The sequence below is a fragment of the Mya arenaria genome, chromosome 11 (assembly GCF_026914265.1).
Source record: "Mya arenaria isolate MELC-2E11 chromosome 11, ASM2691426v1".
Classification (NCBI taxonomy): domain Eukaryota; kingdom Metazoa; phylum Mollusca; class Bivalvia; order Myida; family Myidae; genus Mya; species Mya arenaria.
The window spans coordinates 29,253,034-29,266,847 of NC_069132.1; the positions used below are offsets into that span (position 1 = coordinate 29,253,034).

At 32.4% G+C, this 13,814-nt stretch overlaps 1 protein-coding gene across 3 annotated transcripts in view; it reads left to right on the forward strand.

Moving 5' to 3' along the window:
- LOC128209327 (kinesin-like protein KIF26B) overlaps positions 1-13,814 on the forward strand; it is a 150,832-nt gene that overhangs the window by 88,132 nt on the left and 48,886 nt on the right. For all 3 annotated transcript variants that reach the window (XM_052913314.1, XM_052913315.1, XM_052913317.1), the window contains one exon: positions 11,016-11,629. In XM_052913314.1, coding sequence (XP_052769274.1) covers positions 11,016-11,629 — 614 coding nt within the window. The remainder of the gene's footprint in view (positions 1-11,015; positions 11,630-13,814) is intronic.

The following is a 13,814-nucleotide window of genomic DNA, read 5'->3' on the forward strand; positions in this document are numbered from 1 at the left end:
GACCCTTGAATATGACCTGCTCTGTTAGTATTACTAACGTACATATGATTATATACTACCACCAGTAATCCCCAAACTTGGTGTCCTCAAGATAGGACTGGCGATAGTGGAAAATGGCATTCTTATTTGTTGTTCAAATGCATTGGGGCAAACTATTTTGTATGAGATTTTGAGAGCAGCAGGCACTGATGATTTTAAATGTTTGCTGGAATATGATTTTTTTGCTTTTCCTTTTGTCTATTCTGTTTTTGGTTGTTTCCATGGCGTTAATGGCTTGTTCTGCAGCTATTTGTCTGTCAGTTTGTATTAGTTTTAACTAAGGCATTGTGCAATGGAACAACTTTTTGCAAATTAAAATCTAGAAATGATTTTGTTTTTATAATGGTATTTATATATCTCTTCTATGAAATGATTAATTCTTTATTTGTCAAGTGTCCCAGGTTTTTGTAGATTGGAGTTGACATGTGTTATAATTAATGTTGTAAAGAATGAAACATTTGGTGTATACAATGAATTTGCTGTACAAGTTAATGCAAATGATATGATAATGGAATTCATGTTTTGCACTGTTTTAGGGAAGAGAACCAGTTATTGTTAAATTAAATAATATCACATCTGTGTTTGCATGCATTTATTTATCTATCATAAGATATAAGTATTCTGTTTTCTTGAGAATCCAATGAATCTAGTCTGTTTCCCTTGAATTTGACTTTTATAAACACCGTTGTATGGGACACTTCATTGTATTCTTTTTAAAATCACTAGCTTTATTTTGTTAAGTAGATTTATAATTAAGTCATTCTCTCCGCTTTGGAACTTTTAAAAGTAGTTTTTATTTCCTAAAATCCCCACAGCACTTTTACTATCAGTTGTATTTGTTTTACAAACAGTTGTGACTGTATCAAGTGTTTAATAGCTAAAGGATTGTATTTGCTATTTGCTTCGAGATTCATTGACAATTTCTACATGAATGAAGCTTCGACAAGGCGGACTTGGGACGCGACACCGTGTTATACAAACCCATTGACAAGCTGAATACTTTGATAGTTTTGTATCGGTCCTTGTTCGGAGTTTAATATTACTGATGTGATGCTTGTTAAACTAACCCGATGCTATTGAATGGGAAAAGTTGGACTTAATCTTATAATGTTTTGGACATGTGAATTTTTTATAGCAAATGTTTTAGGTGAAAATGTTAATGTTTGTATGATGGTGTATGCAGTCGTGTGTTCTTGTGATAAACATTTTTCTTTATAACTGGATAGGAGAATGTTTTCTCTGCAAAAAAATGACAAATTTAATGTGAGAATTTTATGTTTTGTTTCATGGATTGAGTGTTCAAAGGAAAAAAATAAAACTGATAGCAGGTATGTTTTTAACATAATTAAACAGGTGCTTTGTATTCATTTGCACAGTGCAGTTGTAATGATGTAAATAATATTCGAAACAAAACGTTAAATTTAATTGCGGTAAATAATGACTTCTTGTTGATTTAATGTGTAATTTGAAAAAAAAAATATTAATAATCAACATTAATTTTAATTATTAATAATTTTAATATATTAATTATTACAGAACATATATATTAAATGCTATAGGTATAATATCGAGGGTGGGGGGAGTGGGTAAGACTTTGGAAGATTTATAGATTTATTGATTAAAAATCACTTGATACTCAACAGAAAAATACAAGTGGCAGCAGTAATCAATATTTAAATGTTTGTTCTCTTTGATACATAATTACCTCCCTTCTGTCCAGTTATGTCATTTAATTCTGTTATCTGCAATTGAACAAATATTATGACACATTTTTTAATGATATTTTGAAAACTGAGAGTTATATAACCTGCAGTGAACTTATCTATGCAGATAAGTGTATAAATGCAGCAAGCTTAATTCAACCCTTACATTTTAGCGCAAAATAAACACTTACTGCATGAACTAAGTTGGCATCAATATCTACATTTTCAAAAGGCAGTAAAATCTTAATCTCCTTAAGTCAAATGGGTAAACTCCAGTAAAACACAAAAATTACCTTTTATCTGTCAGGAAAAATAAGCCATTTGGATGCATTTTGTCAAGTACCTTGTACAATTTGACATGTTGTATTTGATTTACATGATCATTAAACTTGTTGGTTTTTGTAATGACATTCTTTTTGACAGAGAGGTTATAACCAACTATTATTTGTGTCAGATCTTGTTAAGGTTTGAAAACTTAGATTTGAAAATACAGGATTGACTGCTTTGTATTTAAGTCCATTTTATTAAAATTTAAATCATATAATTGTGATGCAGTTTGTCTATTTAAGATTCATCATTAATCATACTTATGATGATTTTGTGGCTGCTTCTTTAAGATTTATCCTAACTGAATTTGCGCAATGTTGCAGTTGCCTACTTGCATTTTATAAACATGAAGTGTTCAATTTAGCCCCAAATGTCTTGAAAGTTAGAAAATGTATGCTTAATTACAGACTATTAAAAAATCTTAATTGTGCCGCTTCGATGACTCGTACCTTTGTCTCCTTGACAGCATTAACTATCTTTGCAATAGTTAATGAAACTAATAAAACATACAAATTGGTAGTATATGTTTGGCTTTATATATTTCCGTTGCTCAATGAATACTGAACGTTTTTCTATTGCTAAAATAAGACATTTTGAATGGTGTCTGCTATATATCACCTGGTTTCACTAAATGTGTCTTGCAAAATTTTAGGTATGTAGTGCTTGTCATTGAAATTTAGGATTTCGGAATTGAATTTGTCTATCAAATGTGTTACAGAATGATAGATTTTACAACAATTACAGGTTTTACAGACATTACTGTCCATCAAACTTGGTAGTGAGGTAAAAGTTATACAAGGTTTGAAAGGGGTGTTGGTGTCATCTTTCCAGTATTTGAGTTTTATTGGTCTGGAGAGAAGATTGGGCTAAAGATATTGTCAGTTGGCGTGGGTCCCTGAAATATTTGATTAAATATTTAGTAGATAGAATGGTCAGGTCAAATAGAAACGTGAATGTTGTCTGAGGAAAAAAGGATTGTAAAAAACGCATGAAAAATGCTCCTATTCAATCTACGATTTCATAATGTTGAAGGTCCATCGTTGTAATTCTATGTATCTCATTGTAAATTAATGGGAAAAACAAGGCTATATTTAAATTGTTACAGTGCATGTATAAGTTTCATAAACTTTGTTTGACTGCCACATTATTTTTCATTTGAATTTTTAAAAAAAAATTATGGCCTAGATTTTAGACTTTGCTGAAGGGTGTATATTGAGGACACATTTTTTGGTAAATTGAAAATGTCAAAATTTTAAATTGAAATTTAGTCACATTTGAAAACATGCAAGTAAACTAATAGTAGTTATCTCCCCTGATAAATATGAGGGGAAAAAAGACAAAATTTATGGCATATTTTAATTGGAAGATTGTATCAAAAAGCTATTTAAGTTTGATTTATTTGTAACATGACAGTCTTTAGATTGTTACCATGGTGTTTTAAGAAGAGAAAAATATGGGAAAAATGTTGAACTCTGATTTTTTGTCAAGATTTTATGTTTTCAGTGTATGAATTTGGTATTTCTCCTTTACTGGAGCATGACATTGTACTCTCTGAGCTTCTTGCAACCCAGTTAATGGAATTGTCTCTCTGTTGAACGGATATTACCACTTTGCAAACCTTGTATTGCTCAAGAATGCATGTTGACACACATAATGTTACGTCTCCCTTAAAGTCACGGGAAGAATCTATACAATTAAGGTTTTAACAATATATTTATTTGAAGGTAGTTGACCCCAAATGGGTGTTATGCCTTGCAATGTACCATCTTAAGCCCTACGATTTTACTGAAAAAGGGCTCTGGCTCAGAATGTGTCAGTCCTTGTTTTGACATATAGATGATAATGAATACCTCATATTTCTTTATTTAAAAAAACATTTTCGCTATAGCTGATCTAGGTCATGACATTTTACATGCATGTAAAAGGGTTAACTGTCCTGGAAAAGTTATAATACTGTGTTTTATGGAGTTCTGCATCAGTAGGAGCAATTATATTAACTTCTTCATGACCGTATTGTCTCCTCGAGGTTTAATATTTAACGTTGCTGTAACTTCACTTCAAACACCGATTACATCTTGCGATTTTCATTACTATTTTAGAGGACTAAATGCGAGATTTTGTTGAATTTCTTTTACATTTAATAAAATTTATAGGATATTATTTCAGAAGTCAGTGGACAAGCGTATTTAAAAGCAAAAGCTGTCAAATCTGATACTTTTAGTCTGTTTTCAGTAGAAATGTCGAATGATTAATTTCTATATTCTCATTTTTTTTTGTACTTTCTGACCTTACATATTTGGGGTTCTCGAGTCGTAACATAAAGAGTCGTGTTTGAATAAGCCACAGTGTATAACAAAAATTGTCAACTTAAATTTCGTAAAATAAACTTGTCTCATTTTCAGCATGTATTTTATTGACTAGAGTGGATTGCATCTATTTGTATGTTTGTAATTGACGCTTTTATGTCATTGTATACTTTCTTTGAATTGAAATTTACTTGTTGTCATGTGAGGCCCTTGGTTTCAGATTAGCCAGGTTTGGCTTTTAAATTAATTATGTCAATACCATATTTCATGTTAGCAAAGTCTCCGTTTTCGTTTCTGCGGTCTGATTTTTTTTCAATCGTTTTTATACAATGCATGTTACAGGTAAGTGATATGAAATGAAATTTAATTCGGCCTTTGTTGCTACTTCATAATGACACATCCTAATTTAGTTTTCAGCAAAAAAATGGAAGTTTTTTTGTGCAATTTGTTATCTTAAATAGGTAGCAATATGATTTATAGCTTACAGGCATATTCTTTTTTGTGCAACAAATATGACAAATTTATGACATAAATCACAAATTTGAAAGCATTTAGCAAATTAATGTCATCACCAATATGTTACCATGATAATGGCTAGGTTAACATGTGGGGTAACAGCCATTAATAAAGCCCAAAGGCTGGTTTTGTTTTAGATATATGGACGTCCTACAAAACATAAATCATAAAAAAACATGGCACAACTTTCAAAAACTTCATAACCCAGGCAGTGTTTTTAGCTAAAAAAGAATGTGGTTTTTATGTATAATGGTAAAAACTTGTCAAAAAATAAAAGTTATGTGAATTGATTGATATGTGTTTTTTTTTAGCAAGAGTGTATTGTGTGATTTAATCTCAGTGAATTTTCATGTAATTTATCACAGAGTCAATCTTTCACTGTGTCTGAGAAGTGTATTACAAGTGTGATAAAAACATTGCAAGATAGATTCTTTATTGTGTGACCAAAATTCATGGAATATGGAATAAGTTACTCAACTTGACCTTTTTGAATAAATATGGAATTAATTTCTATAAAATCACAGGTACCATTAAATAATAATTAAATAGTATTGGTAGCAGAATATAAGCTGGGAGAATCTCAGGAACTAATTAATATTCCTGTGAACATCTGTACAAAACAAATTGTTTTAAATGGTAAAATTTTGCAAGTGTGCCGAACAGACTCCAAACTGCTGTTCGGCAACTGTTAAATGATGAATTGTACTTATGCAAGTGGTTATTCCAGACAACCATTAGAAATAACACAATATAGATGACTATAAAGATAACAATGGTGCAGTTATTGCAGAATGTAAAAGTTCCTTATAAAATATGCATGGCTGCTGCACTTAGGTTTAATACCAGAAAATGTTATTCACAGACTTATGAGACATTTAGTGGCTCATAAAATTGCTAGATGACATTGATATCATGGCAGTATATTGCCTGGAATTGGCTTCAGCAAGATAGTGCTTTTAGATTTCGATCAACATTGTATGGGCCCAATTTGATCATGTGGATATGTTTCTGCGTTTATACAGGGGGTTCATACAGTGTGCCTACATAGTTGTCACAACTACTGCACCACCACCATCAACATTACACCTAGCACCTCAAACATCATCATTCACAACAACAGCAGTAGTATGTGACCTACATCAATACCATCAACATCACGACCAATTAAACACCACCACCATCAACTACAACAACACCACCACCACCAAAAGCAACACCACCACCACCACCACCACCATCAATAGTAGTAATTTGTGAATTACAAACTGCTACTTTGTTCTTACTATAAAGAAACAGAAGTTATTTCAACTTGGTCTTTGTTTTGCTATATATGTATATTTTAAAATGTTGAAATAAAGTCAAACATGCCATTCTCAACACTCAATTCAAACACTTCTAGTTTTTAAATGGGACATTTTACAATTTCAGAAGGGTAGTTTGCATTCACAAAATGCAGACATTAATTTGAACATAAATTTGTTTTATTGATAAAATCATGAAAATGTTATTATGGTTTACTAGACTTTTAATGTGAATTTATAAGGAAATAATGTTTATGTCCTACCTTTTAAATGTCTATAACCATAAATATTCCTCACTCAGACAGACAGACATTTAAATTATCTCTAATAGTTGAATCTGTATACATAAATGTTTTTTTAAACATTTTTGATAGAAATGATATGAGCTGTAATAAACTTTCATTAACAAATGATTTTTTCACCCCCCCTTTAAGAACACAAAATTTTCAAATCAATGTTAAACAAAAACTATCAGATTCTATTTCTTTCCAGTGGCCTTCATTATTTTATTCAAGTTAAAACATAATGTATTAACAAATTATCTCCCTTCATATCCCCTGGTAGGGATTTAATACAGTTGTCTCCCCCGAGGTATTATTGGCACCACTATTGTTTTATGGCCCTTTTTAAATCAAAGAACCCCATCTGTCTGTAAGCCATAAATGGCATGTTCTAGTAATAACATCATTTTTAACAACAAATTATCTCCCTTGATACTCCCTGCTGGGAGATTCACTAGTTGTTCCCCTTGAGCTCAGCAGACATTCTTGTCACCACTGTTGTTTTATAGCCACTCAAGGGCCATAAACCATGCCTGATATGGCTGTCACTGAAAATGTCAAATTTACATGTCTCCAGAAAGGCTATGTTGTTTTCAATTAGTAGTTTAGTGATCTTGGTTGTATATTGGGAAAAGTGTTGGATATTTATTGATGAATTTCATTATAAAGCTATAAAATAACTTCATAAATATTGGATTTAGTTATATTTTTTCTCTCTTAACTTTTGATTTAAATATTCTCTCTGTGTAACGTTTGAAAATATAGAACTGGTAAGTCATATATAAGTATCTTTATCGAAGATGTGTTTTGTGTAAGAGACAGCATTTCTGCAAAATGTCACATTATTTTAAATTTTAGATTCTCAAACATTTAAAGTATCCCTTATGCGTCAAAAAAGTTTCCTGCGAAATGAAAAAGAAAGATTTCTTCTTGCATTCTGTATAGCTTAATAATTTGATATGATCTCTAATGAGATCGAGGATATTCCAGTTGGAATAAAAACTCTTGGTTTGCAAATTTGGTATTCATAGCAACCATGTCATGTCAGTGTTCATAAGCAAACGAACTGTTCCAGTTATCCTCGAAGGATTCCTTAATATTCAGTGCAAGGCCTTTAATGTTCAGTAAAATGAGAAGAATCATGAAATATCTTAGATTACTTGATATGGGATTCTTGTCTTTTCTGTTGAGCCCGAAGATTTTTTTTGCTTACTGCTTAAATGTGTTTTCGCTGGCATGCAAGAATTCCGAAACTCACTTGAACAAGTCCGACGGAATTGATCCGAAGCTTTCTCATATTCATGGGCAAAAAGCTGTAATTTGACAGAGTCGATACAAATTGAATCATTCATTTCTTTAGTACAGCAGTAAATTTTCTATAAGAATACATCTATCCGAATGATCTATTTTCATTCCAGCGTCTCATTTGATTTTCTCCAATCGGAATGCATTCGTTGTCCTCGGTGACGATAAAAGAATTTTCTCCGAGATCTTCTGTTGAAATGGGACATCCATTGGAAATATTGTATTTTGTGTTTTTGGGCGACATTTCCCTGAAGTAATGCGGATAATGAATCGTGAGCCACCGAAATCCTGGAAAACTTAGATATATGTAGATTTTCTGCATGTAATTCTTCATTAATAATAAGCCAAGAAGCAGAAAGAGCTCCAAACATTTTAGGGAGTTTGTATTTGCCATCAGGAATATCCATATAAATGAGGCATAGGGTGTAAATGTCTATAAAATGGTGCATGAAAATTGATGGAAATATGCTTTCAGTAACCATTAATGGCAAATATTAGTGGCGGCATTTAGGGAGATTCGTGGAATCAATGATGGGAGAGGGAAGTGCATGTATCGGTTGTATTATCCTGGGATATGAGTCTCTCATACTTTCCTTGTTCATATATAGAATGATAAATTGTTTATTAGATGGAAGAGTATTTTGGAGTTAATGTTTTCACTTTCACAACATTTGTAGAGTTTTGCAGATCTTGTTACGGCCTAGTGTCATTGTCAGCATGATAGGCAGTTTTGGTGTCACATGCCTTGAATGTCTGGCAAATTTTAAGATTTTCTCATGAACTTTATACAGAAAAAAATTAAAACAACCATTTTAAAGGCCAAACTTTAACTGTGAAACATTACAGTGAGGCAAAATATTTCCCCGTGTTGATCCACTTTTTATAACTCCCGCCAATTGCAATGTTGTTATTTTCAATACCTTGTCTGTTGTGTGATAAAATGATCATGTTGGGGATTAAACTTAGGACATCTGAGTGAGAGGTAACGGCACTGGAAGCTGTATACCATCTTTAATGCTCTATGGATTTTCATGAACTGTCCATGAATTTCTCAACTAGGACTGTGAAATTACATTTATACCAATATTAGCAATGATTGCTCCATAGTAGTATAGTATATTGTCCACATAGATATCCCATGTTGCAATGTTTGATACGATAATTAAGCACTGCCCGTCAACATTCTTGATTAATTTGACATTCTCTATGGTACAACTCATCATTTTTATGTAGTAACCATTGATTTGTATTAGAAACTCTAGAAAACTTCTCGAAAATGTCGGAAATGTCATCAGCAACAAATGTGTTACATGTAGACTTCCCATAGACATTGGATAGTCTCAGTGGAATAAGGTCAGTTCTAGGATTAACAATCAAAGTGTATTTGTTGATGAAGCCAGATTAATGGTGTTTAATGTTGTCATGTTGGCGCGAACTCAAGCTATGCTGACTTGACAGTATTATAAATGTATAATGCAGCTGTAAAATGTGGCTAAAACATATATCATGTATCCTTCAATTGCAATCTGATTCTGAATGTTTAAATCTAGATTAACGAATGAGGCAAAATGTGATGATTTGATATAAAATCTGGCAAAAAAAGTGAAAGAATGTTATAACAATATGATAATCATATATATATGAATAAAAAAATCCCCAAAAAAATCAGAAGTACTGTCTATTAACTGTAGAGAATATTTTATTTTTTTTACTAATGGTAGAATTAAGTAGATTAATATTTCAAGTTGTAAATACAAAATGACTATATAAATGTTATCAACAATTTGAACCATTAAAAAAGTCCTACTGGAAAATAATTTCATAGAAAAGCTTTATTCGAATCAATACAGTTCGATCTGCTTGTATAAACATGCCTTATTCTTAAACAATTTTAACATTTTTAGCATTTAAATCAAGATGAACAGACTTTTGAATTTGCCATGATTATAGGGAATAAATTGTAGACTGGTTTTGACATTAGTTCAGTTAAAACACCATCCTGACTGGCTCTAACCAAATTAGAGAAATGCTAGAGAATCATTAAATTTTGCAATAAGTCTTAATATGGCTTAATCTTAGCTCCCATTGATGTAAGGTTTAAATGGTAGTTAATCAGATTCTGCAAATTTAAGACCAAGCAAATACTGGTCCCCACTCTATTTAACCAAAATTATACCCTGCAAAAATAAGAGCTTTAATTACATTGTACAATGATCCGGAGACCAATTTTGGCGGAGTTTATAAAAAAACAAATATATTAAACGAGGAACTCCCAGGGAACACCCCAACTGGGAGTTGGGCAGATCAACTCATATGGCCAAATTAAAGCTGATTTCTTTATGGTTTAGCTTTTATTGCGATATGGAAATACATACCAGATTCGGATAGTTTGTTTCCTATATCCTTGGAAACGTTATTGGAAACTTTTATATCTTCCCATATACAACTGGACTGTAGGCATATTTTCAGGGACCAAACATGGATTTGTTTGCTAGTTAACTGGCAATAATGCTTATGGAAGCTGAGGATTGAAACGAGATGTGATCTTGTTACAATATATTCGCTGAAATTTTGAATGTCACTGAAATTACAAAGTTTGAGTTGGATTTCTTTTAATGCTAAATTATGGCGAGTGGCTTACACTTAATTAGAACTCATAAAAATATTCTTGACTGTGACTGATTGAGGACAATTTTTGTCAAACTCTCTTTGAAATATAAAACTTAAAAATCAGATCAGTGAGTCAGTGAAAATATGACTTGAGGTGTGAAAAGTGAGATTTTTATCTCTCTATTGGGTAAGATACCTAGTGGTTTTGTGAAAATTCATCCTCGAAAAAATGAAATGGATGAATTGTACTTGTTTTATATTCAAATAAGTGTTGTGGATTTTATGGTTGGAAGTTGGTTGCTTGTTTTTGTGCAATTTAAGAATGACTAGTGTGGGACATAAATTCCTTACTGTAATTTTACGACCCATGAACATTGTTTATTATACGAGACAGTATGAATGAAAGTGTTTGAAAAAAGAAACTTCAGAATGGATTGTTTGGATGTTTTAATGCGCAAACGTACATTAAATCAAGCTATTTTAAAGAGAATAGGAAAAACATTACTGTTATTTTTGTGTGTATTTTAGTGCCGGGGGATCATACTTAGTGCAGCTAAAAGTAATATAAGCTCTCTTTATTAATGTAGTCTAACGACACCCACCCACATTGGTATTTTCTATTTTCAGTACCTGTTGAGGTCTGGCTCTGCTGAGAGGCCGGGCTACCACCGGACAGGAGACATGTACGGGCAGGGTGTGTCCGAGAGCCCTGGGACGGGCCCTCATGGGCGCCCTGTCAACTACCCAATGTCAGGGTCACATTTTATCAACACGCCATATATGCAACAGCAACCCCATTTAGCTATGCAGAATTATCAACAACAGAAGTACCAACAGCAGCAGCAGTTACAACAACAACAGCAGCAGCAGCAGTACTATCAGCAACAGCAGTTTCATCAACAGCAACAGTTCCATCATCAACAGCAACAACAACAACCAATTCATCCTCATCAACAGTATTATCAACAACAGCAACAGCAGCAGCAATACCCGCCTTACCAGCCTCATCATTATAACTTTCTACAGCACTCACACTCTGCTCCGGGATCACCAGCGAGGGTACAGTCACCCCCTAGGGTTCAATCCCCACCCCCTAGGATTCAGTCCCCACCACCGGGGATGGGCAGAATAGGATCACCACCACCACCATCATCACCGTCGATGTCAAGGTTATCATCAATGTCGTCAATGTCACCACCACCACATAGTGCCTCATCGCCAGCAGCATCTTTCTTCGCAAGGTACGCATAGTTGATTTTAGGTTTAGCATAAAACAATTTTTATATTAGATATAACTTTAAATTGTTTGGTGTTCAATCAATTTAGCATTCATCTGAGTTGCAATACAAACATGTAGCAATATATAATTTTTGTTTCAGCAATTCACTTTCAAGTTTCTTGTACAATATTACATTGATTTACGTTGCAGCTGTTTATGTAATGCATAAATTGTAAATGTATTTGTGAAAAAAGTTGACTTATGATTTTCTTTTTATCTTAATGGAAATAAAATTATCTTTTGTATATCTTACTGTTTTGAGCTGTTCTGTTAATGTAATTGAAAAAAAATATATACAAAAATAGAGGCCAATTTGAAATGTTCAAATTTAAGTGAAACATGGAGCATTTTGTCATTTAAGTAACTATGTTTTAATAAAGAATGCAGAAGGTGATAGTCACTGATAGTATATGTTGAATAGTCTGAGGATTTTAGTTATGTTTTTCAATTATGGTTAGTATTAAAGTAAAAGTATACCTAAAGAAGCTGAAAATTGATTCAAAACTGACAATTACCCTACCATGCACGTTATAAATATCAATTACTGTCTTATTAGTGAACTTTACTCACATTGACAATGCTACTTTATAGGTAGAATGAAGTCTTATAAACGCACAAAATTATATTGTATGATCGCTTTTCAAATTAATATTTCGAGGGTATTTATAATATCTATTTCAAAATTAATAGCTTAATTTATGAGTTGAGTCAAGGTGTATTTGATTTTGTAAGTAGAAATTCAATTTTATTTGTGACACTTGATTCATATCTAACCAAAATTCTTGATCTTTCTTATTTTTTTTTTGATCTTACATGCTTGCTGATAAGATTGCACTAACTATTGCTTCAAAAGTTGGCCCCCAAATTACTTGTACTTGTAGTTTAATCTTTTTTGACGCATTAAACTGTACAAAGTTTAGGTTTTTTATAGTTATAAATGAAGTCCTTTGGTGTTTTGAAAAAAAAACATAGTTAAGATTCCTGCATCATTGTTACAAAAAATGTTTGAAAACAATTTATTTGTGAAAATCGACACACTTTGCATGTTACTTCGGCAAGTCTCAATGACAGCTCTTCATTCTCGAGATTTTAATTCAGATTTGAAAAGATATTGAGAGCCCTTGATAAAAGATAAGCACTCTTCAGTCGAACTCAAAATTTCATTTTATTCTTTCGTTTGGGTAGTTTTTCTTCAATTTACTTCTGAAATGTTTCAATATTTAACTTCTTAATCAATGTGTCAAGGTTGGGCTATTGGATGTGTATATAATGTTTTCCCTCATTTTGATTTGCATTGTTGTCGATTAAGTGTCAAAAAGAATAGAGTCCTCTATGCTGTTGTGTCGATGTTTGTTCCAATTAGGATATCTACTTGGCTAGAAAGACACGTCTTTGTGACGAAAATCCTGACACGATATTAAAATGTCATCTCTTTTGTAGAACGAAAATGCTTCCATCCCACTTTTGTATTCCTTAAGTATTTACAACATATCTTTGTGACATAAAGAAAAAATGAGATTTTGACAGATTTTGCCTATTTTTTTATTAGTGTAAATGCGGACGAAACTTACGCATCATTGTTCTTGTGTATTGTTGAATGGGGAGGTTGTTCAATGGCCATAATCATAAATCTTGGTAAAATACATCATATTAAAGACTTCATCACTCTGGTTAAAATGTTTGCACAGTTATGTCCCTTGATGAATGGAGCAACAGACAAGCATTGGCAGGGTTAATACAAGAAGTTACCAAAACCTTATATAATCAAGTGTCGCTTGCTACCTTATGGCATTAACTTTACGCTGATTGATCTCCGCATGCAGTCTTTAAGCTTCTGTCTTGGTCCCATATTTGAGTTCCTCCTTCACAAATAAAGGCATAATAAAACTGCGGGGCATCTAGCTTTCTGTTATCATAGGGAGTCTGTTTATAAAATGATTCACGGAAATTGCCCAGAATTATTTACTACGAACATGCCTGTCAATAAAAACATGATGAGTCAATATCATGTTACAGGTGGAACAGTTCTCAGAAAAAAAATCCATGATTCCTCTATTTAGTGTTGTATTAAAATGGATATAATCCATGATTGGTAATAGAGGCAGAGTTTTTTTTGTTTTGTGTGATGTTTGCTGTTGCAATAAATG